Source organism: Echinops telfairi, unplaced genomic scaffold (genome assembly GCF_000313985.2).
Source record: "Echinops telfairi isolate 266 unplaced genomic scaffold, ASM31398v2 ScPeMD7_29;HRSCAF=101, whole genome shotgun sequence".
In the NCBI taxonomy this organism is placed as follows: domain Eukaryota; kingdom Metazoa; phylum Chordata; class Mammalia; order Afrosoricida; family Tenrecidae; genus Echinops; species Echinops telfairi.
In genome coordinates this window covers 8,578,694-8,601,942 of record NW_022103926.1, presented here as the reverse complement: position 1 = coordinate 8,601,942, position 23,249 = coordinate 8,578,694, and the positions used below count along the sequence as shown (strand labels likewise).

The following is a 23,249-nucleotide window of genomic DNA, read 5'->3' as shown; positions in this document are numbered from 1 at the left end:
CAGATTCTGTGGGCAGAATATTGCACGAAATAGTCGGTGCAGGGAGCATCCAGAGACACTGGGAAGCGTGGCCAGCTTCACTGTGCCCAAAAGAACTAGCCGGCGTTCACCAGTTAACCCATGGAGCTGAAGGAAGGAGTCCAAGCTCCAGGAATTGATGAAATACCAATTGAAATGTTCCAACAGGCTGATGGAGCACTGGAAGCGCTCACTCGTCTCTGCCAGGAAATTTGGAAAACAGCTTCTTGGCCAACTGACTAGAAAAGATCCACAAAGCCCCCACAAAGAATGGTGACCCCACAGAACGCTCAGATTATAGAAGAATGTCATGACTATCACAGGCAAAGAACCTTTTTGTTCTGAAAATTATTCAACAACGATTGCCACAGTACATGGAGAGGGAGCCGCCAGAGATGAGAAGGACGTGGAACAAAGGGTATGATTGCTGATGTCACATGACCTTGGCTGAAAGCAGAGAGACTACCAGAAAGCGTTTTACTTGTGTTGTATTGCCTATGCAAAGGCATTCGGCTGTGTAGATCACCACAAACCAGCGCTGGCCTTGAGCAGAATGGGAATTCCCGAACACTTCATCGTGCTCACGGGGGAACTTGTACACGGATCAAAAAGCAGTTGTGTGAACAGAGCAAGGGAGTACTGCATGGTTTAAATCAGGAAAAGGTGTGCCTGAGGGTGTGCCCTCTCACCGTATTTATTCAATCTGCATGCTGAGCAAGTAACCAGAGAAACTGGATGATATGAATCAGAATGTAACATCAGGATTGGAAGAAGGCGTATTAACAACCTTCAATATGCAGATGTCCCACCCTTGCTTGCTGAAAATGAGGTGGACTTGAAGCACTTGCTGATGAAGATCAAGGATGGCAGCCCTCAGTGTGGATCACAACCCCAGGTAAAGAAGACCCCAATCCTCACAACGGGACCGCTAGGTAACACGATAAGTGGAGAAAAGACTGACGTCATCAAGGATTTCATCCTGCTTGGGTCCACAATCACCGCTAATGGAAACAGCGGTCAAGAGATCAAATGACACATTGCATCGGGGGAATCTGCTGCACAAGGCCTCTTTGAGGTGTTGAAAAAGCAAAGAGGTTACTTTGAGGACTAAGGTGTGCCTGCCTCGAGCCAGGGTATTTTCAATCGCCTCATATTCATAAGAAGTAAAACATTGAATAAGGAAGATGGAAGAAGAATCGATGAGTTTGAAGTATGGTGCTGCCAAACAATACAGAAAATACTCCCCCAGACTAGCAGGAGAACAAACAGATCTGTCTTGGAAGAAGTACAGCCAGAATGCTCCTTGGAGGCAAGGATGTTGTGTTAGTCCGGGTTGACTAGAGAAACAAATTCATTGACACTCATATGTGTGTAAGAGATAATTTTATATCAAAGAGCAATTGTATATTAATAAACATCCCAATCCAGTCCAGATCAAGTCCATAAGTCTGATATTAGCCCCTATGCTCAATACTAGTCCACAAATTCATTTAGTTCTCCCCCACAAATTCCTTTAGTCCCCCCCAACAAATTCCTTTAGCCCCTATGCCCGATACTAGTCCACAAATTCCTTTAGACATTGCAGCTATGCAATGACACCTGAATGTAGGAAACTCACAGGCCAGTGGGGGGAAAGTCTTGTAAATTCAGTGGCGGTGGAAACATCTCAACACTGGCTTGGGTCTGGCGGTGGAAACATCTCAACAGTGCCGTGGGTCTTGTAAATTCAGTGGCGGTGGAAGCATCTCAACCCTGGCGTGGGTCTCCACATGGCTCCTCCAGCCCCAGGGCTCTGGCTCCATCAGCGTGACTCCATCTGGCTTGTTATCAAGAATGTGAAGCTGAGAGTGTGTGTCCTGCCTCCAGGGAGGAAGACAGGAGACCCCAGAGTCCTCAGGAGAAGGCCACGCCCACACAGAGGCCTCATTGGCTATGAGCTGATGGACAGGCTTGACTCCGCCCCTTCACTCAAGGACCGATTATGTAACTACCACAGACAGCGAGATGCTGTTAGGTAGGAGAGACCAGTCCCTGGGAAGGACAGCATGCTTGGTACAGTGGACGGGCAGCGAAAGAGAGGAAGGCCATCAACGAGATGGATGGACACCATGGCTGCGACGATGGGCTCACACAGAGGAACAACTATGTGGAAGGCACAGGACAGAGCAGTCTCATGTTGTCTTTGAACATTTTCTTGTACTGAAGTAAGGCTAAATAACTACTTCGTGAATCTCTCCCGAGTACAAATTTTGTCAGTAGAAATTCTTGAAGGCATGGTAAAGGATCTCAGTGATTGATACTCCAGGCATTATCTGCATAGCTATGTCCGTCCTCTGGGGCTCTTGTGAGGTAGCATGGATTCAATGGCGGCGAGTCTGCGCTCTGGAAGGTGATGGCTGGCACAGCCTCTCTTTGGTGGGGCCTGGGATCTCAGCTGGTGTTGATAATTTCATCACTGTGGCCTAACAGGACGGGTCTCATGCCCTCCGGTGGGTGGTCCCAACCCTGCTCCAGGACCGGCAGGACTGCCCCTGGCTTTTCGTGGTTATACATCTTGACGAGAGCAGAAAGCCTCCTTTCGCCCCCTTGCAGGGGCAAGTGCTTTTGAACTGCTGACCTTGGGACTAGCCCCCAACTCATGACCCCCTATGACACCAGGCCCCTTATCATAGAGATCACACCCCCCAAAGCACATACTGGTACCCTCTTGCCATCGAGCCGATTCTGACTCATAGCGACCCCGTCTAGGGTCCCCGAGGGTGCCAATGTTTACACTGGCTCACAGCCTCGCCTTTCTCTTGTGCAGTCAGTGGTGGGGTTTGAAGTGCTGACCTTGCCGTTAGCTGCCCAAGGCCTCACCCACAGCCCCAGCCCAGAGCAGACGTCTTCGTATTGTGAACCGGAGCTTCCGGGTGACTCGAATGGTCAGTTAGCTTGGCCAATAACTGGAAGGTGGTCAGTGGTCAGTTCCAGTCCAATCAGATGCACCTCGCAAGAAAGACCTGGCAAACCAGCCACTGAACCATGTGGCCCCCAATTCCCCTTGGAGTCGTGTGGTTCCCACACACTCGGTCCTCTGACACTCGGGCTCCCCAGGCGTGACAGGTGGGGGCGGTGTACCGAGTCAAGAGTGGGCCAACACTGCTGTCGGCTTGATGGGGTCCCAGTCCCCATCCCAGCAGGGATTTTGTGGGCCCTGGCTAAGGAACCTCGGTGGCATAGTGCTTATGCACTGGGTTGTTAACCACAAGGTCAGCAGTTCGAAACCACCAGCCTCTCCAAGGGAGAAAGACAAGGCTTTCTACTCCTGTGAAGAGTGACAGTCTCAGAAACCCACAGGGGCAAGGGACAGTTCTATCCGGCCCTCCAAGGTCACTGTGAATCTGCACGGATTCGATGGCAGTGAGTTTGGTTTGGGGGGTGCCTGGGCACAGAGATCCGGGAAGCACCTGGAGCAATTGTACAGAACAATGGCACCACCACACCTTGGAGCTCAGAGCGGGCAGTGGTGCTAAGAGAAAGAACAGTCTGTCCCCCGGCAGTGGCAGCAGCAGCAGCGGCAGCGGGAGCCGAGCCCAGCAAGACCAGCGTGGTGTTCTAGAAGTCACGTGGCAGGATGGCAGGATGGCAGGAAGCCACGATGGGGTTGAGTGGGTGGGGCTGGGGGGATGGAGATTCCAAGCCTGGCTGGACCCGTATAGCTCCATCTGGGTCCCATGCACCTAGGCTAAAGCCTGAGGCCTGTCTGTAACCTTGCCCTGCACTCCGACCTTGGGGACCAGGCTTTCTGCTGGACCCCCGAGTGAGGATCTAAAAACATACCTTTGCTAGGGCAGGGTGGAGCAGGGCTGGCAGCTAGGGTGTCCTGATAGTGGAGCTGATAAGCAACACCCAGTGAGAGCTACCTAACACCTCCACCCTCTACCATTCCCAGCATTCTCACTGGGCACCGTCCCCACAATCCTGGTTAGATGCCCGCCCATGTTTGCAACCACCGCGTCCACCCATCCGGTCCAGGGTCTTCCTCTTTGCGATTACCCTCCACTAGCCTAAGCAGGATGTCATTTTCCCAGAAACTGGCCTCCCCGGATCCAACCAAAGTACATGAGACAAAGAAGTCTTTTGCAAATTTTCTTTCTTTCGTTTCTTTTGAGACCAAGTCTTGCTAGCCTTGCTTCGAAGGAACCTTCTGGCTGTATTTGTTCTTCTGGCAGTCCGTGGTAGGCTTTACTATTCTTGGCCGGCACGGCCTTCAAAGACGGCCTTTCTTCGCCAGGGTTAGCTCCTTGCTTTGCTCAGCGTTCGCACATCTCGGAGGTGGAGGAGAACATCACGGCTTGGGGGCAGGTCTAGCGGACCTCCTATTTCTCCCCCGGCAGCCCTCAGTGACTCCGTGGCCTTTCAATGCTTTCCAGAACTACGGTCTTGTGCAGCAGATTTGCCCAGGGCCTAGGAGCCGGCTCAGTGGTCAAGAGCAGCACCGTGGGATACAAGTCGGCCTGCTAACCACAGGGTTCGCAGTTTGAACCCCCCGCCCTCCCCAACGTGAGGCTGTCTCTTTCCATGATGGGCGACCTCTGAAGCCCTCGGGAGCCTTCCTCCCCTGTCCTCCAGGGTGGCTGTGAGCCAGAATGGACTCAAGGGCCATTGGTTTGGTTTATAGCTGATGCAACACAGTGTGCTTTTCTGATTGCTGTTTCCATGGGCAGCACGTGCAGGGTGGAGTCAAGCCAAACCCTGGACGTCAAGGGCGGTGCCACGGGCTAAGCATCAGGTCGTTAACTGCAGCTGGTGGGTTTGAACTGCTGACCTTGAGGTTAGAAGACCTATGGGAAGTGAAGTCACCTGAAGCGATGGGGGGCTCCTTTTACCGTCGTCACATCAGCTCAAAAGCACAAGCCAAGCGCGTCCCTCTCTTACTTCCCTCGTGAAGGTGACCACCACATCTTCTGGCTTTCCCTTGGCTGGGTCCTCAGCCTCACTCCCAGAGTCTCCGCTCTCTGCCCTCAGGGGAGACCATCCAGGCGGAGGTAGTGTGGGAGTCTCATGTTCAAACTCTTTCCCCAGAGCCCGTACAGCTCAGACACACGGCCACCAGCGGGCACTCCAGCTGGCCAGCCAGGAGCAGCCCCCACCTGGTCTCCCGCAGGCAGCTGGAGGGGCTACCTGGAGGCAAGGTGGGCTGTCCTGGGTGGGCGCTGGGGAGGGTGGTGCCTGACCCAGTAGTCGCCCCCCCCCTGTGTGTCTGTGGTAGCACCAGGGACTGCTGTGGAGGGGACGGGATCCCTCATAGATCACCTTGGCCAGAGGGCCCACCCTCTGTAGACAGCAAGCTCAGTTATGGGAGGGAGGCGGGTGGGGTAGGAACAACTGCAGGTGTCTGAGCACCTGTCACTCCACCTCCAGGCCTGGAAGCCCCCTCACAGCCCCCCTCCTCTGTGTCCCGGGGGGCCTGGCTGTGACCTGAGACCACCACATAGCTGGGTCCTGGAACAGAGGCTGGCCACCTGGATCCCATCGTGCCTCCCTCTGCTGCCCCCACACGGCCACTCCTGGAACTGCAGGCTGGCCTCTGCTCCCCATGGCCAAGGTTCTGCACCCCTACTCCCCATCCTATCCTGCTGGGCCCTCATGCCCACCCCCCTTTATCACTGTGCCACAAAAGAGACTGTATACTGGAGGGAGTGAACGCCCACACCCTCACCTCTCTTCCAGCCAGTGTCTCTCTCCACACCTCCCACCCGCCCGTCTGGCGATGCCGGGGCCTGTCCTGGATAAAGCAGGAGGGTACTACCAGTCACTGTGTCTGGTCCGCCCACCTGACTCAGGAGAAACCCGGTGCTCAGGAAATGGTGACCAGAGTGCAGGGGACCCAGGAGACTAGCAGAGTAGGATTTGGGGTGCCAAAGATACCAGGGGGCTGAGGGCCCAGGAGATGGGGTACCTGGGAGACCAGGGTCTGGAGGCTCAGGAGATGGGGGACCTGGGAGACGGATGGGGCAAGGGATCAAAGGGCTGAGGGTCCAGAAAATTGAGTCAGGTGACCTGGGAGACTGGATCTGAGAGTCCAGGAGTTGGGGTATCCAGGAGACTGGAGTCTGGGGTGCCAAAGGGACCAGGGGGCTTAGGTCCCAAAAGATGGGGGAACCAGGTAGCCCGGGAGACAGCTCTGGGAGCCAGGGTCCCCAGGGCCAGTCTGGGTGGGCTTGCCCCAGGTGGGGAACAAAGACAGGCCCGTGTGCATGTCATCACCTGAGCAGTCTAGCCCAACAGCCATGCTCAACACCCCTCGTCCACCCCAAGGGGTGGCCGCTGTCTTGGAAACCACCTCCCAGACAGAGGCGGGCAGAAGCCGGGGAGATCTGGGCCAGGGGATGGGCAGTGGGTGGAGGGGTGGGAGTCAGGCCCAGGTACCCCCTGGAGCGGTGGAGGGTGCCCCATGGGCCAGTGGGGAAGTCGCCAGCCCTGAGGCAGACCGTCAACACAGACTGACAGTGGTGGGCACATTGGCTGTATTTCCTCCTTCCCTGAGGGGCAGTAGCAAGGACAGTGAGGCTGCCTCACAGCCTCCAGACGCGTCCGTCACCAGGGAGGCAGGTCCTCGGAGCAACGCATCATGCTTGATAAATAAGAGGGTCACTGATAGAGAGGCCGGGTACACGGTGGCTCCAACATGGGGAGGGTGGTGCAGGGGCGGGTGCAGTTTCCTTGACTGGGGCTTGCCCATGAGCTGGGGCTGCCCCAGGGGAAGCTGACGCACAGACAGGGAGCTCCAGAGGGTGCCCGCGTGTGAGTGACCAGTTCAGGGCTGGAGTGTGGGCAGCCCCTCCACAAGGGGCCCTGCTCTGGGGTCCTGAGTCCGGGATCAGGGCCTGCCGCAGCGAGGCACTGGGAGCACGTGCCCAGGCGTCAGGGTGACAGGCGTGTGGTCTGGCACCTGAGACTCCAGGGCTTGCTAGAAGCTCAGTGATGGCTGGAGCCGGGCGTCAGCCTGTGGGCAGCAACTTTAGTCTGAGCAGTGTACTCACTAGCTCCCTGGCGTCCAGGCCACAGGGTGCTAGCTGGGTGCTCACGCCCGCGAGCCCCAAAGGACATCCCTGCAACAGACAAGACAGATTGGTGCTCAGATGGGGCGGGGCCTGGATGGGGTGGGGCGGAGTCATGGGTGCTGGAGTGTCCAAGAGCAGATGGGGTGGGGCCAGATAGATTGGGCAGGGTTATGAGGGCAGGGCCAGGTGGGGGTGAAGGGCGCTCCCCAGGGTCAATGAGGTGGGGCCTGGGCGGGGCAGGCGAGGGGCGGGTGCTCACCGGTGGCCCTTGCGGCGCTGGATGAGCAGGTACAACAGTACTGCCAGCAGGGCGGCAGTCAGGCCTCCGAAGATGATACTCAGCAGTACAGTGTAACTCCGCCCTGGGGAGGGGGCCTCGGTGAGTGCGACCGGGGTGGGGAGGGGGGCGGCGTGTCCCGGGACACCAGTGGGCACATGGGTGGCTCGACCTACCTTTCTGGCACTTGGGGGTGGGCATGGTCCAGGTGCCATCTGCCTGGCAGGTGCTGGCCTCCGCCCCATCCAAGCTGTAGCCAGGCTGGCAGCCAAAGTGGACGGTGGAGCCGGCCAGGTACTGGAAGCTGTTCTTGTAGCCATTGGCAGGAGAGGCCAGCCAGCCGCAGGACACCACTGGGAGGCACGGGGCAGTGACAAGGCTGAGAGGGGGGCCGGTGAGGCGACTCCCATCGCCGGAGCCACTGGCCTCCTCACCAAGAGCCCACGTCCCTCCCCTGCCACCCTCACCTGGTTGCAGGCTCTGTACTCGATTCCGGTGTAGCTGGTGGGCCGTGCGGGTGGCATTGCCCACACTCAGGCTCCCCGTGGCCACCACGTCGAAGCTGCAGAAAGGGTCACCCTTACACAGGGTGTCCACCTGGGGCGGGATGTCCACCTCGTCGGGGAAGAGGGGCAGGTAGGAGGGGTCGTGCTTGGGCCGGTACAGGAAGTTGTTGACCAGGAAGCGGGAGTCGTAGGTGAACAGGGAGGACTCGTTCCGCACAGCCCCTGGGGATGGAGGACATGGGGTTGGGGTGGGGGGTGGTCAGGTGAGGCACACGCTGATGGTTCTGTGGCCCCATGCCCTGGCCCCCTCAGCCACTCACAGTCCGCCCCGAACTCAAACAGCTGGCGGGCGCTGGCGCTGGCAGGCAGGACGCGGCCGCTGCGGAGGGTGAAGTCGTCGGCCGGGTTCCCGTTGAGCGTCCCCAGGAGGCCCCTGGTGCGGTTCTGGAATTTCTCCGGCAGCAGGACGGAGACGCTCAGGGACGAGCCCTGGCTGCTGACCTCCAGGCCGGCCCCCGAGGACAGCATGATGGACACACGCTTGTCGGTTGTGGAAAGGAACATGCCTACAGGGGTGGTGGGGAGGGTCCAGCCAGGGGCCATGGGGTAACCATCCCAGGCCAACCTCCCTCCCCTCTGGTCATCTGTGATTGGACCCCAGGTGTCTGGCCTGGCCCTACCGCTCAGGGTTCCCAAGGGACTGGACACAGTCGTTGCTCTAGCCCAGAGGTGGACAAGTCTCCCTAGGCAAAGGCCCACGGCCTGCAGACTCTCTGAGCTCAGCCTCTCAGTTCCCTCTGCAGTGGGTGGACCATGAGGCTGGTCACCACCCCTCGAGGAGCCCTGGACCCCGTGGCCACTCACCCTTGAGGTCCATCCAGCTCTGCTCATCGAAGCTGAGCACCCGCTGGTTCAGCAGCACCTGCAGGGGCGTCGCAGACCCGCTGGCCAGCCGCACCTCCAGCACGTCCAAAGAGTCTTCCTGGACCGCCACTGCCACCAGCCTTGTGCCCCGAGCCTGAGTGCCTGGGGGTGGCAAGGTCACTGGACCCGGCCGCCTGGCCCACCCCCCTGGCTCCCAGGCCCAGGCTGTGTCGCCTTGAGTCCCCTGGCTTACCGTTGGGCATCATGTCTGACTGAGTGCGGCCCTGCACGCTCAGCCGGGGCAGACCCACCTCCAGCAGCACGTATTCGCCACGCCCGTTGAAGGTGAAGTTGGCGCCGTCAAAGGTGAGGAAGTGAGGGTCCCCAAAGGCGGAGGCTGGGAGCAAGGGTGGGGGGGTCAGGCCTGAAATGCCATGCCCTCTTTGCGCCCCCCAACCCCCCACCGAACTCCACCTGTGCCCCGAGGCCCCCACACCTACCCAGGCTCGGGGGCTGGTAGTTCCGACAGCCGCTGGACGGCCGCCGGCTCATGTAGCGGGGGCACTCGGGCGCCCAGAGGCAGCAGTAGTAGAAGCTGATGACATCATAGAGCCAGTGGGAGAGGCCAGGCACGCGCGGGGGTACGCGGAATGGGGGAGCGCCCCAGTCGTGGCCCCGGTCGGGCGTGCTGCCGCTGACAGAGTCTGCCGTCAGCAGCTGCATGTTGTCCGCGGTGTAGCAGCACTGCTGGCCTGCAGCATAGCGGGGGCTGAGGGTGCCGGTGGGTTAGGGCCGGCCAGTGGGCATTGCCCCCCACCCGACCCCCGGTCCCCGTGTCCTTTGGTCTAGGGGTTCACCTGGCCTGCACAGAGCGGACACAGTGAACGGCCTCCGGGTGGTAGGTACACACGCTGCCATTCTCGATGTCACAGCCGTAGTCCGTCTGTAGAGCGGCACCTCGTCACCTCCGGTCTTGGGGGCCTGTCCGTCTCCCCCCGCCCCTCCCACAGCCCAGTCCTGGGGCCTCTCTGGGGGCACTTGGGGGGCAGAGGAAGTCAGGGGGCCCCTGACTACACCTGGCCCCAATCTTCAGAGCCAAAAACCCTAAACTAAACCCACTGCCAGCCAGTCAATTCCGATTCACAGTGACCCCGTAGGACAGGGTAGAGTTGCCCCCGTGGGCTTCTGAGACTGTAGCTCTTTATGGGACTAGAAAGCCTGTCTTTGTTCCGAGGGGCGGCTGGTGGTTTTGAACCGGTGACCTTGCGGTTAGCAGTCCAACACATAACTATGCCACCAGGGTTCCTTTCTGCAGAGCGGGGTCCTGGAAGTGAACGCCCACAGACTGAGGCCTAGGAGGCCGGCCAAAGTGTGGCATATTTGCCCTCAGCCCCATGCTCGGGGCCCCTTGTGTTCTCACAAAGAAGCGTCCAGTGTCGGCCCGGGCCTGGGTCAGCGTGCAGGGGCAGGCAGGCAGCTCCTCCAGGAAGTCGGGCAGCTGGTCTTCCAGCTTCTCCCAGGCCAGGCACTGATTTCGAGCCCAGGCCACTGGGTCGGCCCGGAAGGCCTCTTCCAAGTGCCAGGCCAGTGCGTGCTCATTGCTCCAGAGGGCCTGCACATCCCTGGGGAGTAGGGGAGGACACACATACACACAGGATCCTCAGGGAGCCAGCTCTGCCCCACCCCTCCAGACCCAGCTCCTCCCCATGTGGCTCTGTCCACCCTTGCCTCCTCACCCCCACCCCACCCCTGTGCCCTGGCTCCCAAGCAGGTGGGGGTCCGGCCGGGAAGCCTCACTTCTCCCCATCTGCTCGAGCGCTGTCCAGGATCCGCAGGGCGCCGACATGCCACTGCTGGAAGCGGGGGGCCGCGGGCCTGGGCGTGAAGGTGAAGGAGCCGTTGTTGGAGACCTCGGGGGCCAGGGTGTACAGGAAAGACCACTGTGCTGTCCAGTCCTGCGAGTAGGGCTTCCCTGAGGGCAGAGAAGACCCGCAGCCTGTGCCCTCTTGCAGACAGTGACCCTGCTCACCAGCCACCTCCAGATTGTCCCAGGCCAGGCTGGCCAGGGGGGCGTGTCTCGGGGCCTCTTGTCTCTGGCCACCCAGCCCCTACATGCAGCACCCTCTGCCCACCCCCTCCAGGCCTCTCACCTGTCTCCTGGTAGCCCCACAGCTCGATGGAGACACTGCGGGTGGGCAGCAGATCAGGACTCCATGTCACAGTGAGGGTGCCCTCGGTGCCAGCTGTGCCATAGTACTGCCAGCGCGTCTCGTTTACCAGCAAGCACTTCTCCGTCTCTGACACCTTGCTGGGGTGCACTGGGCAAGGGGGGATGCCCAGTGAGCAGACCCTCCTGCAGCCCTCCCCTCCCCAGAGTGGGACATCCACCTGGAAGACTCCGGCAGGGTGTGGCACAGGGGAAGTGAGGCAGGGGTTTCCCCCACCCTGTGGGGTGCAGCACCCAGGACCTGGGCGGGATGCCCAGGGACTGGTTGGGCCTGTGTGGCAGGTAGGAAGGAGGCTCTGAGACGTTCCAGTGCTTAGATTAGTGCTGGGGAAAGTCCCAGGGCCACAGGGGTGCTTGCTCACCGGCCAGCCAGGTGCCCGAGCGGTCGAAGGTGCGTCCGTTGTCCAGCGAGAGTGTGAAGGGAATGAGGCCACTCTCATAGAGCAGGGGGGACACGCAGTGCACCTGCTGGCGGCTGTCCACCCAGCCTCGGGTCAGCACACGCTCCTGAAACCTAGGAGTCCGAGAGGTGGGCCAGGGCCTGCGGGGCAAGGCCGCCTCCCTTCCCTGCCGGGGGCCCGAGGAGCGGCACCTACCTGCAGACAATGCCCTGGATGGCTCCGGGACGCAGCCACTGGACCACGAAGTCCTTGCCGCCCATGGTGGAGCCCGAGTAGGGCAGGATGTCCAAGCAGAAATCCTTCACATCCAAGCAGCAGGTGTTCAGGCCCCGGCAGGTCGGGTGACAAGAGCAGGGTCCATTCTTGTCCCCACAGCGCTGGGCGCAGCTGTTCTGGGCCCCTGAGGGGAGAGGACACTAGTGCCAGGAGCTGAGCAGGCCACCCTCCCCACACCCAGGTTCCCACCTGAGTGCAGAGACTCTTAGGGACCACAGGGTTCTTGGGGACAAAGGGGTGACCGTCAGCACAAGTCCTGCTGAGGCATGACCGGCTTTCAGCCACCAAGACCCCTGGGCCCAAGGAGAGGGATTCCCATGCAGAGACAACGTGGCCTGTAGCCCCATTTTGTAGTGGTTACGTGGTGGCCGGCTGATGGCCAAGCCACCAGCCGCTCCAGGGGAGCATGACAGAGCTTTCTACTCCCACTTCCGAGTCAGTCCCGGAAACGCACAGGGGCAGTTAGATCCTATCCTAGGGGTGGTTGTGACTTGATGGCAGTGAGGTTGTCTTTTTATTATTTTTTGAGTTGGGCGTGCCATGCAGTGCTCACCCCACTCCCCTCCCAGGGCAGCGCCCCTTAGAGATTCCACCCTTTGATTTCTGGCCAGGGGTCCTGCTTTGGGAGGGTCTGAAGTCCCTGGAGGGGCAGTGGGTCGGGTGAGGGTGGGCGATGCTCTGGTCCTTGCCTACGTGCCCCAGCCAGGACCCGGGCTGGAGCACCCAGCCCCACCTCACCCTACTTCACCCACAGCTCAGGCTGGCTTTGGTACTCAAGAACATCAATAAATATGTATTGGCCCATTATGCGATGGCTCTGGGGTGGGGGATGGGCTAGGGATGCCAGTAAATGGGATAAGGTCAGAAGGATGCATAGTATGGGGGTGCCACCTCGCCCCGCCCAGACCTGGATCCTTGGCTAAGAAGCATCTTCACTTTGAGGGTCTCGTCCCTGCTAGGTGAGGGCAGGGCGCAGTCATAGCTCCCCCTGTGCCAGCCCCCAGCCCCCTGGCCCTTGGTGAATCTGGGCTGGTATTAGGGTGAGGGCGCCCCCAGTCCCCGTCTTCTCTGCCAAGTCTACAGGGCCCCACCCTGGCCCCTGGCTCCAACCCACAGATCCCCATCCCCATCCTAGCAGCCCCTGCCTGGGGTCTCAGGCATCCCTCCCCCAGGCTATCTAGGGCCCGGGATGGCAGGCGTACCCGTGGTGGGCTGGGGGCCTGGGCCGGGTGCTGCCCCCAGGAGCAGCAGGGTCCAGAGCAGGAGCCAGGGCTTCATGGCGCAGCCGGATCTGCGGGTGAGTGGCGCAAGGCTGGCTGCAAGGAGCACTTGGGGTGGTGGCCGGGTCTGCCTGCCATCCCCGTCCCGGCCCCGCCCCGCCCCGCCCCCTCCTCTGCCGGCCTCTCAAAGTCCACAGGTGGAGGGTGAGGGTGGGCCCTCTGCCTCGTTAGCACATTCCAGAAGCCTGCCCTCCCAGGGTGTACTGGCTCTGACCCCACCCTGACCCTACCTTGTCCTCCTCAGAGCCTCGTAGACGCTGGTGGCTCCTGGGGCTGCAGGGTGGCACCCCAGCTTGGGCGCCCTGAGCTGGGGAAGGGTGTTGGGGGTCTGAGAGGTAGCTTGACTGTGGCCGACTGGGAGCCGAGAAGCGTCAGGCCCGCCCTCAGCCACTCCCGCCCTGCAGCCCCTCAACATTTGCATAGTCCCCGCCCTAGCCAGCCCGCCCCGCAGGCTGGATGGATGAAGAAACTGAGGCTTGGCCAGCAGGCCGGGCGGGGCAGGCCTGCAGAGGCCCGGCCCAGTGGCTGCTGGGAGGACTGTCAGGGCACGCCAACTCTGGCTGCAGGCCAGGCTGGGCACGTGTGTGAGGATGCTGCGTGGCTCAGGACCACGGACGGACTGAAGATCTGGCCCCTGAGCTATGGTCCGGCATGCTCTGCCCGGATGCCTAGCTCCTGTGGGGGTGAGGAGAAAGGAAGCCTGCCTGGGTCTCCACAAAGATGCCAGCTGGACAAGTCCCAAACCCCACTGCCATCGCGTGGATCCCTAGTGCCCCTATAGGACACTGGAGCACTGCCCCTATGGGTTTCCCAGACTGTCAATCTGTATGGGAGCTGCCAGCCTCATCTTTCTCCTGAGGAGCGGCTGGTGGGTTTGAATTGCTGACCTTGTGGTGAGCAGCTCAGTGCTCAACCCACTGTGCAAGGCCGTCAGAGGTCAGCTCTCGTGTGAGTGGTTGGTCGCCAAGCGTCCCAGGCTGGGAGTGGGAAGCCCCGTGGGAAGCCCCCGCACCGTGTCAGTGATGGCAGCCAGCACAGGCTGCTGCCTTGACATTGGGTGGGCCCCAGAACCAGCACCCCTCCCCCACAACCCTGGCACCTGGACTGAGGCTGAAGCAGACCCTGGGACATTGCCTTGCTGCCACCCCTGGTGCACAAGGGGGTCCAGGAGGTGAGGGGTGGAGAGCATGCCCAGCTGAGGGAATGCCCACCCTTCACCCCTCCTGGATCCGGGTCACAGTGCTCCAGTGCTGCCTCCCTCCTCCTGGCACCCAAGGGGAGGTGCTGCAGGGGCCCAGCGGCCCCGGCCCCTCGCCCATAGCCCCCAGGGAGAGAGGAAGCTGACACTGGTTCCATCTTTATTAGAAGAAGGGAAACAAGACAAGACGGGGGTGGGGTGGGGAGGGGTGAGGAGCGGGCTATGGGGCAGGTGGGGCTGGCCGGCCTCAGCTGTCCATGTAGTCGTCCTCCTCGTCCGTCTCACTCTCCAGGGACGACTCCTGGCTGGACGTCTCCAGCACTTCCAGGGCCGGCTGGCTTAGGCTTTCCTTCCTCACGGTGGCAGCCGACTGTGCAGACAAGATGGCCGACTGCAGGGGCGGGGTGGTGGTGGTGGTCAGGGGCTGGATCTGCACCCTGCTCTCACCCTGCTCAGGCCCCTCGTAGCCTGCACCCTGCTCTCTCGCCCGACCAGTTACCCCCAGGCCCTCGCCCTCGGTCACCACCTTCAGCCTCTGCTTGGTCTCCTCGGAGATGCTGCCTCTGGGTGAGAGCAGGGTCGGGGTGGGAGGTGTGACGGTGATCTCAGGCGGGAACTTGGTGGCGGCCGCAGGGATGACCAGCTTTGGCATGTTGGGCAGCAGGCGTGGCTTGGCCCTGCTGGGCTCAGCCTTGCCCGGGGGGCCTCCAGACGGCTGGGTACCCCCGGGGCTCGGGGCCTTGGAGCTGGAGGCTGTGGGCCAACAGGGCAGAGTGCTGTCACAGGACACAGAGTCCCCTTCACGACCAGGGCACCAGGGGCAGCACCCAGCCTGCCCACAGCCGGGCCTCGCCACCCCTGCCTCCTGGCCAGCCCCCCTCCTGCCGAGACCGCCACGCTAAGAGCCCTTCCCCCAGGGCCACTGTGCACTCTGGGAGCCTGGGCTGGGGTGTTGGCTAGCACGCTGCCACCCCACCCCACCCCATTCCCGGACCTGCAGTCCCCTGAGTTGAAGCTGGCCAGGGGGGAGGATGGAGGCAGTCCAGGGTCTGGGCCAGGGCGAGCTGGGCAGCAGGTCCCAGGCCCTGAGGAGCTCGGCCCTGCAGGCCAAGGACAGGCTGGGGCTGCCTCGGTCTGGGTGGGAGCCACATGGGTGCCCGCCGTGGCTTTAAATGGAGTGGGCCTAGCTTGACAGCCATGCCAGCTGTTGCCAGTTGCTGCTCTCAGCAGAGTTGTCGGGGGCCAGGTTGGCGTGGCTGCCCCTGGGCATCTATCTGCCAGCCTGCTTCCCCCACCCACACTTTCCATTGGAGGAGACACTTGGGGTCCACCCTTGGCAAATTCGGAGTCCTCTTAACCACATTCCCTCCCAGCCTCCCAACCCAGCAGCTCCCCAAACAAGCCCCTCCTGCACCCCCTTCCCCCAGTCCACTTGCCTTACCCTGGCTACAGGTGGGCTCAGCGCCTGTTGGGGAGACCGCAGCCTCCGAGGGCCATTTGCTCGGCCCTGCTGGAGGCACCGGCTTCACCTGCTGGCTGCGCCGGGGCTCCTGAGGCGGGAAGATGGCGTCCTCTACTGCTCCTGCCTGTGCCTCACCCTCTGTGGGGACAGAACCAGCTCTGGGCCCTGGGGCTCCCACACAGGTGGGAAGCACATCTGGCTCATCCGCTCCCCTTCCCTGCCTCTCCCTTGGAGGGCCTGCAGAAACCATCAGCCCCTAATGTCCATCCGATGGCACGCTGGCCACCTCAGGAGGTGTACAGGTCTACACGAACCTGCCCTCCACAGCTTACCAAAGGGCTGCGACCCCAAGCCCAGCTAACTGAGGCTGAAGAGAAGCGGGCAGCAGTCGCTGTCCCTGTCCTGAAGCTGATCTTACCCAGGTTCTCTGCTCCCACACAGGGAAACCACCCTGGCCCACAGCCCCACCCCTCCTGCCCCCTGTGCCAGGCCATCACTTCTGCCCCCACTCAGGCCACCGATGCAGGGCTCTGTGTGTCCCACTGGACCTCCAGGTCCTAGGGGGAGAGCCCTGCCAGGAAGCCACCCAGCCTCAGGACGCTCGGGGGCCAGCCAAGGGCCAAGGAGGGGATGTGGGGGGGGGGCAGAGGGGGGGCTGGGGGAGGGGGCGCCGCTGCCGCACTGTCAGGCTGAAGTTTTTAGCCTGTCCTCGCTGGCACGCCAGTCCCCACTTTCCCTGAACCCGAGAGAGGGGGTGAAGTGCAGGTGAGGCCTCCTGGGTGGGTGGGAGAGGGACAAGGTGCAGCTATGAGCACCTTAGGCAGCCTATGGCTGTGAGAAAGGCTGGGCGCAGATATCCCCAAAAGTGCCCGACAGGCTGAGCCAGAACCATTCCTGCCACTGCCTGACTTCCTGACCCTCAGAAATGGCCAGGCCATGCTGGAGACCCAAGTGGCCATATCGGCCAGGGGCAGAGGTAGGTGGGCTGCCATCTAGCCCTGGTGTGTAATTTCTTGACACACCTGGGTTGGGATGGCCGTGCTGGGTCGGAGCGTGTGGCAGGCCGAGGCAAGAGCCCCATTAGCCAAGCCCCACTGCGGGCCTGCTGCCTGGCCTGGGTGTTCTCCCTGCCCTGCCCTGCCTTTTGGGTCTCACAGCACACAGATGGCGGCCCGGGGCTGGGTCCTGGTGTGTGATGGGCCGCTACTGGGACCTTGGTATTCACCACTGCACTCACCACCCCTGTGCCAGGCTCTGCTGCCCGCTGCAGGGTCCTGTGTATCTGAAGGCTGCCCAGCAGAAAGGGCACAGAGCCCCCATACTGGTCCCAGCTGCTCTCTGTCCCAGCCACTCAGAGCCAGGCAGTTGTGAGTCAGTGGGGTCCTGCTTGTCACAACCTTCCATGATGACCAGTGACAGTCAGAGAGGGAGAAACGGGGAGCCAGCGAGCCATAGGGACCCCTAGGGAGGCCGCCGCACCTGGTCAATCAGAAAGGACAGAGCAGGGCCAGCAGCCCTGGACATTGCTCGGGTAATCAGGTGATGGGAGTGGGGCCAGGGTGCACAGGTGCAGGGCCTGAGTGGCCTGTCCAGGTCTCCAGGCTTGGGGGGAGACTAGCATGTGCCTGCCGTACCCACCCAGGCTGCTGGGCCTGCCAGCCTGGTGCTGGGTCCTAGGTGGCCCCAGGCAGAGCCTCCCTTCGTTGTATCCTGTCTGTCCTGCTGTGAGATGGCAGGGCAGGAAGGCCCGCCGGTGACGAGGCCCTGGTCCCTCCTCTCGTCTGGTCCCCTTCTTCCAGGGGCCTGGAGAGGTGAGGGTGCCAGGGTGCGAGAGGATAGGGCCAGGATGCTGGCGAGTGGTCCTGTGACTGACCATATGTGGCCCCCTGCCCTAGCGCTACAGGGCCCCTGCTGGGAGGTGGGAGGAATGAGGTTCACCTGGGGCCAGAGCAGGGGTCCCTGGGGTGGCCTCAGGCCTGTGCAGCAGAGGGGGACCGGGGTCCTTAGCTGGGTCTGGGGTAGCGGCTGTGGCACAGGGTAGGCAGCTGATGGTGGCCAAGGTGGGCCGGGGCTTGGCGTGGCTGTCGCTGGGCCGCTGGAGGGCGTCGGGGGTCGTGGGGGTCACTGCCGCAGGGAAGAAGTTCTCTCGGCTGTCCTTGGGGTGCTTTGGGGTTGTGGGAGTGTCCCCAGAAGCCTGTAGGATGAAGCAGGGGGAGTGCCAGGGGCCTTTGGGTGAGCAAGGAAGGTGCTGAGGAGCTGGGGTGAAGCCTCAGGGGTGGGCTAGCCCCCTTGGCTGGCCCAGCTGGTGTACCCAGGGTGCTGAGAGCAGTCGTGGGTGGGGTGGGAGCTGGGCAAGCCAAGCCACCAGTGGTGAGTGGTTTGTCTCCCCACCCATGGGGCTCCCCGCACCCCAGACAAGCCAGACTGTCAGCAGCCTGGGGTTGTTGGCCTTTTGGGGTTGGGACAGCAGCCCCCAACTGTGGCCTCCAGAAAAATCCTGAGGTGGGGTGTGGGTGGGAGGAGCCAGATGCACCTGGGGTCAGGTCACCAGTGGGGCCATCTTCCTGCACGGCCTCCCTCGGCTGCCTGGACTCCAGCCCCAACAGCCCTCCAGGTAAGGGAGTCTCAGGGACCTGCTCAGCGGGGTGGGACTCACCTGTCTCTGGGCGGCAGCCCCCAGGTGGACCTGACAGAACTTCACTGCCTGCTCCAGCGCTGCCTCCTCATCCACCTGAGGAGTGGACGCAAGGTCAGAGTGGTCCAGGACCCAGCTGTGCTCTGCATGGGACCTCCATCTCCCTTGGAGGGGCTGCTGGCTCCCCAGAGCCAGTGGAGCAGCCAACCAAGGGCCAGCCCTGGGGCGGTGCTGTGCCCCAGCCTCAGGAGCTGAGACTGACCAGGAGGGCTAGGCTGGAGGGGACAGTGAGTTCTTAGGGGCCCGCCAGGAGCAGAGGGCCTTTCAGTGGGCAGCAGGATGGGGAACAGAGGGGAACAAAGTCTCCCAGAGCATGCCATCTTGGCAGGGCCATGATTCTTAGTGGCACTATATGATAATCTCATGCAGTCACTATGGGTTGATGCTATAATGCAGGGGATTTTATGAAAACGTGTTATGGTTATGTAATGCTCCTACCTGTTACAGATCCTTAACCTCTACATGACACGTGGGCTATGTGATAAAAGTAATGCGGTCACGTGGTGATGTACTGCAGGGGACCACAGGATGCAATGTGGTTACGTGACAATGTAATGTAGGGTTATAAGAGGACATGATGATGTAATGTAGTTATGGGATGACACACTGCCAGGGTTACGTGACGATGAAACGTGGTTACGTGATGACCAAACACGGTTACATGATGACACAGTGCTGGAGCTAATGTGATGATGTAATGTGGGGAATAGGTAATGCTGTAATCCCCCCCTATAATGAACAGCGAGTTGGTTTTCAGGGGGACTAGGATGAGATTCTAATTTGCTGTGTCAAATGTTCACCCCAAACACAATAGAATATTTTTGGAAAGGATGCAAGCCCACTGCAGAAGCCCCAGGGTGCTGCACGGCAGGGGTCCAGGGACGTGTGCCCTTTGGGAGACGGCACTGGGCAGCCTGCCTCACCTGCTTGATGAGCATGTAGGTCTCAGACATGACTCTCTCGATGCGGCCCAGGTCGTAGGCGACACCCTTCTGGCCCTGCTGCCACACACGGTAGGCGTCCAGTAGCAGCGTCTTGCCCGACTCTGTGTCCTCCAGGAGCTTCCGCTTGCGGCTGGGTCTGGGGGCCAGTTCCTCAGGGGGTCCGCCTGCCCTGGGCCCAGGCAGTGAGGGCAGCAAGGGTGTGGTTGCAGGGGAAGCCAAGGGGGGCACTTGCCCAGTGCTGATGCTTAGTTCCTCCAGAGACAGCTCGGCTGGCCGGTTCTCAGGGCCCCACTCATGCGGGGGGCGGCGGACCCCCCCCTCAGCCATGTCCATGGGCTCTGTGGGGCCTGCCCGGGGGCTCTCCTTGTCCCTGAGCCCCCTGCTTTGGTCCATATTGTCCCCTGGGTCCAGGACCACAGCCCGGGGGTTGAGGGGACTCGATTTGCCCCCAAGCTCGGTCCCCAGACCAGAACCATCAGCCATAAGGGGCTTTTTGGGGTGGGGCAGGCCCTCCCGGCCATTCTCGGGGCTGGTCTTGTGGGAGATGTCTGTGGTCATCCTGATTCCAGGCAGCCCAGCAGCCTCAGTCCCAGGGCATTCGGATCCCTACAGAGAACAGAAGCAGGGCAGAGCCTAAATCCTGTCACCAGGTCTGCCGCCCAGGACCCATGCCACCCAGCTCTGACAGTGTGCTGGCCAGTAGGGCATCAGTTTCACTGGGGCACAGGGACTCAGTAACAGGGCCAACCCCAGCGAATGGCCACGTGGAGGTTCAGGTTCTAAACCCCAGCACAGGGGGGAGGTGGTCAGCTGCTGTGGGGGAAGTGGCCGGAGGGCAGGCAGCACACCTACCTCTGCGAGCTCGCTCAGCGTGTCCTCCAGCACCTTGACCGTGAGGATGAAGGCTCGCTGTGCCAGGACCTGGCGGTCAGCATCTCGGAGGTACTTCCTGCAGAGGACAGAGGCACAGTGCCTAGTGGATCAGCAGCCAGCAGCATCCCGCACACCTGCACCAAACCTGGCTGCCCACCACAGGCCTTAAGCCCAAAGAGCTGGTAGAGCCACGAGTCCCTCCCTCCTCAGTTCCTCTCCTGGGGGACGCAGCGTGAAGCTGGCAGCACAAGTGGAGGCATAGGCTAGGGTGGTGTCCAACTGCGCCTGTTCCCTGTAAACGGCCACCATGAGAGCGGCCTGTCCTGTCCACCTGGCCCTTCTTGGGGGCAGGGTCCTTGGCGCAGCTTTAAAACCCATCTTCCCAGAGTCTGGCCTTCCAGACGGAGCCCAGGGCCAGCCCTCCACTGTGGTCCTGGCTCCTGGTGGTGGCACTCACTTGCCCTGGTCGGGTGTGCGCTGCAGCATGGAGGACACCTTCAGCAGGGTGCTGTGGTCCCCCAGCTGGGCCAACACCTTTAGCAGCAGCACGATGGAACGGTTCATGTGCCAGGCGAAGCTGCCTGGCCGGTCGATCTCATCCACGGGGATTCGCCAGATGCCCTGCAGGGAAGGCGGGGAGCTGGTAAGTAGGGGGTACTGGAGCCAGGGGTCCCTCTCCACTGGCCTTCACTTTCTCTGCAGCACAGCATGGCTCCAAGGAGGAGCAGTCCCACAGAACTGAGATGTCAGCCCCTCCCCTCCCCCAGATAGTACCAGCCAGGGAAATGGGTAAGCCGCCAAGGCCAAGTGCCTTGCCCACTTACCCTGCACCTCTACCTTCAGGAGCCAGGTCTGGTACCAGCAGGGGCTTTATTCCAGTCTGATGAGGGGTCCAGGGCCCCCAGACGTGCTCAGGCCCCACATCCCCAGGGACCTCCCATCACTATGGGCGTTTGCTCTTTGTGAGCAGTCTCTGACTCTGGTACCAAAAGCCCACAGCCCAGCCCCAGCCCCCTTCATGCCTGTTCCTCAGGCCCCTCAGCCCCCCATAGTCTGCTCAGCTCATGGCTGGCCTTGGGGCAGGACATCTGGCCACCGCCCTGCCTTAAGCCTCCACAGCTCCTTTCAGGGCACGAAGGGAGCCAGCTGCCACAGGCAGGCCCACCGCCCCGTCCCCATGACCCTCTGTCCAGTGCGCGCGCGCGCACACACACACACACACACACACACACACACGGGCACCATGTCTCTGGGTGCTCCCCAGGACCCAGGGGGATGGTACCTCCTCTCTGTGGCCCCTGGCCCAGCAGGAACCCCTTGAGGATAACCATCATCACTGCCAAGGCAACAGGCCTGTGATCAGGGTGCCCACCTGCTGGTGGGGCTCCAGTCAGACCTCCCTGCACCCCACGCCTACTCCCAATTTCTGGGACTGAAGACACAGAGGAGGGTCTCAATGCATGTAAGGACTTCAGGAAGTGGGCGGAAAGAGCAATCAACAGAGGTCTGAAGGGTGGTGCTGGCAGAGAACAGTGAACTACTAAGGACCACCAAAGAAGAGACAGATCTGTCTTGGAAGAAGCACAGCCAGGGTGCTTCTTAGAGGCAAGGGTGACGAGACGTACTTTGGAGAGACCAGTCCAGTCCCTGGAGAAGGACGTCATCCTGGACGAGACTGATGGACACAGTGGCTGCAAGGACTGTGTGTGACCTGGTGTCACTGGGAGTGGGGTCTGCCTCCTGGGACAGGAAGAGGTGCCAAAGGCAGAAAGTGAGGATTGGCTTGGTGGACGTCAGGGCCCTTCCTAGATGCCCTCATGGAGCCTCTAGTACATGGCCCCTGCCTGTCTGCCCCCTGCCTCCACCGACACCCCCTCCCCCCCCCCCCCAAAAAAAAAAAAAGAAAATCACGGAGCCTCTGGAGGGCAGGCTGGTGAGGTCTGGGTGCCGATCAGGTCTCCGAGGCACAAGAAAAGGAGGCTTGTAGCGTCCTCACAAAACCTTAGTCCCCGAGGACACGCAGAGCCCAGCTCTGTTGGGATGTAGCCCAGACTGGATGCTGTGGGGTGGGGCCCCCATCTCTCCGTCAACCCGTTCGCGTGGTGTAGGGAAGCAAAGAGCTGCATCTTTCTCCGTCTACTACTGCAACCATTTTAAAATTAGCCCCACGAACACTTCACTTGTGTGGGGTACTGATATTGTTCAATCAGAAGTGCAGTGGGTTACTAAAATATACACGTCCCCCAGGACTATGGTCCACACCCAGAGGTCTGGATGGAACTCAGCAATAGGTTTGAGTCCAGCTGGCAGGCAGGGAGATCCGGGGACCAAGCTGTCTCCTCTGGGACTCCTGGGCTTCCCAGGCAGGACTTCCCAGGCAGCAGGGAAGCTTCACTTTTACCTTGGTTTCTCAGCACACTCACAAACGCCCAGAGAGGACTGTTCACACAGCCCAGTTTACCGGCTCCACAGAGTTGTTTGCCTTCTTTTGGGGCATACAGCGGCGGTGGGGGCTGAGCCCCCCCGCAGGCAGTAAGCCAGCCCATGGCAGCTCTTTCTGACAGTGCGTGCCCTGCTCAGACATGGTGTTGGCACACACTTGGGGAGATTCCGGCAGACCCCTGAACAGACCCAGTGGTGTGACTCAGGGTGCTGGGTGGCGAGGGCGGGAACTGCCAGAGCTGACGGGGAGCCAGCACTGGAGGGCGCCTGAACTGCAGCTAGGAATGGGGACAGTCCCTGCTGGGTGCCAGGGCAGGGCGGCTGTAGGGAAAACACAGCCCTCTTCCACCCATCACCTGCACACCCACAACACCCAACCCGCAGGACCACTGGGTGAGGGAAGGAGGGCATGTCGCAGGACCTGTGCCTGCGGGGAGGGGTACGACAGCCAGGCCGCCTGCCCGCCCAGACAGCCGCCACGCTCTCCAGCACAAGTGTGTGCACATCTCTTCTTAAAGGACACTGCTCCAGGGCACAGGGCCAGCAGGCGTTTCCCCCACCCCACCCCCACGGTGAAGGCCCGGGCTGGGCCCGCCCTCAGGGAAGCCCCACCTCCACTGCCCAATCCCTTCCCGCAGGCTGGCCCTCTGGGGCAGCACCTTCCACATCACTCTGGGCTGAGATCAGGAAGTCTTTGCACATTCCGCACAAGTCCCCGGGCACCTTCCGGGCTGCTG

At 61.3% G+C, this 23,249-nt stretch overlaps 2 protein-coding genes across 2 annotated transcripts in view; both read right to left on the bottom strand.

Moving 5' to 3' along the window:
• Positions 1 to 6,507: 6,507 nt before the first annotated feature.
• On the bottom strand, positions 6,508 to 13,186 carry SUSD2 (sushi domain containing 2). Its single transcript, XM_045289623.1, has 16 exons — positions 13,129 to 13,186; positions 12,821 to 12,909; positions 11,538 to 11,742; positions 11,304 to 11,455; positions 10,865 to 11,032; positions 10,512 to 10,686; positions 10,135 to 10,336; positions 9,572 to 9,657; positions 9,215 to 9,483; positions 8,968 to 9,111; positions 8,715 to 8,876; positions 8,171 to 8,416; positions 7,812 to 8,072; positions 7,521 to 7,697; positions 7,327 to 7,429; positions 6,508 to 7,115 (listed from the first exon to the last, which is right to left on the bottom strand). The coding sequence occupies exons 2-16, from the start codon at positions 12,894 to 12,896 to the stop codon at positions 7,088 to 7,090; spliced, it is 2,454 nt and encodes an 817-aa protein (XP_045145558.1). The 5' UTR covers positions 12,897 to 12,909; positions 13,129 to 13,186; the 3' UTR covers positions 6,508 to 7,087.
• A 1,053-nt stretch (positions 13,187 to 14,239) lies between these two features.
• The window catches only part of CABIN1 (calcineurin binding protein 1), a 53,418-nt gene continuing 44,408 nt past the window's right edge, over positions 14,240 to 23,249 (bottom strand). Inside the window, exons 29-36 of the mRNA XM_045289565.1 lie at positions 20,528 to 20,691; positions 20,050 to 20,146; positions 19,177 to 19,803; positions 18,215 to 18,289; positions 17,497 to 17,752; positions 15,538 to 15,696; positions 14,623 to 14,849; positions 14,240 to 14,487 (exon numbers count right to left, since the gene is read on the bottom strand). Of these exons, the coding sequence (XP_045145500.1) occupies positions 14,344 to 14,487; positions 14,623 to 14,849; positions 15,538 to 15,696; positions 17,497 to 17,752; positions 18,215 to 18,289; positions 19,177 to 19,803; positions 20,050 to 20,146; positions 20,528 to 20,691 (1,749 nt within the window). The 3' untranslated portion in view covers positions 14,240 to 14,343. The remainder of the gene's footprint in view (positions 14,488 to 14,622; positions 14,850 to 15,537; positions 15,697 to 17,496; positions 17,753 to 18,214; positions 18,290 to 19,176; positions 19,804 to 20,049; positions 20,147 to 20,527; positions 20,692 to 23,249) is intronic.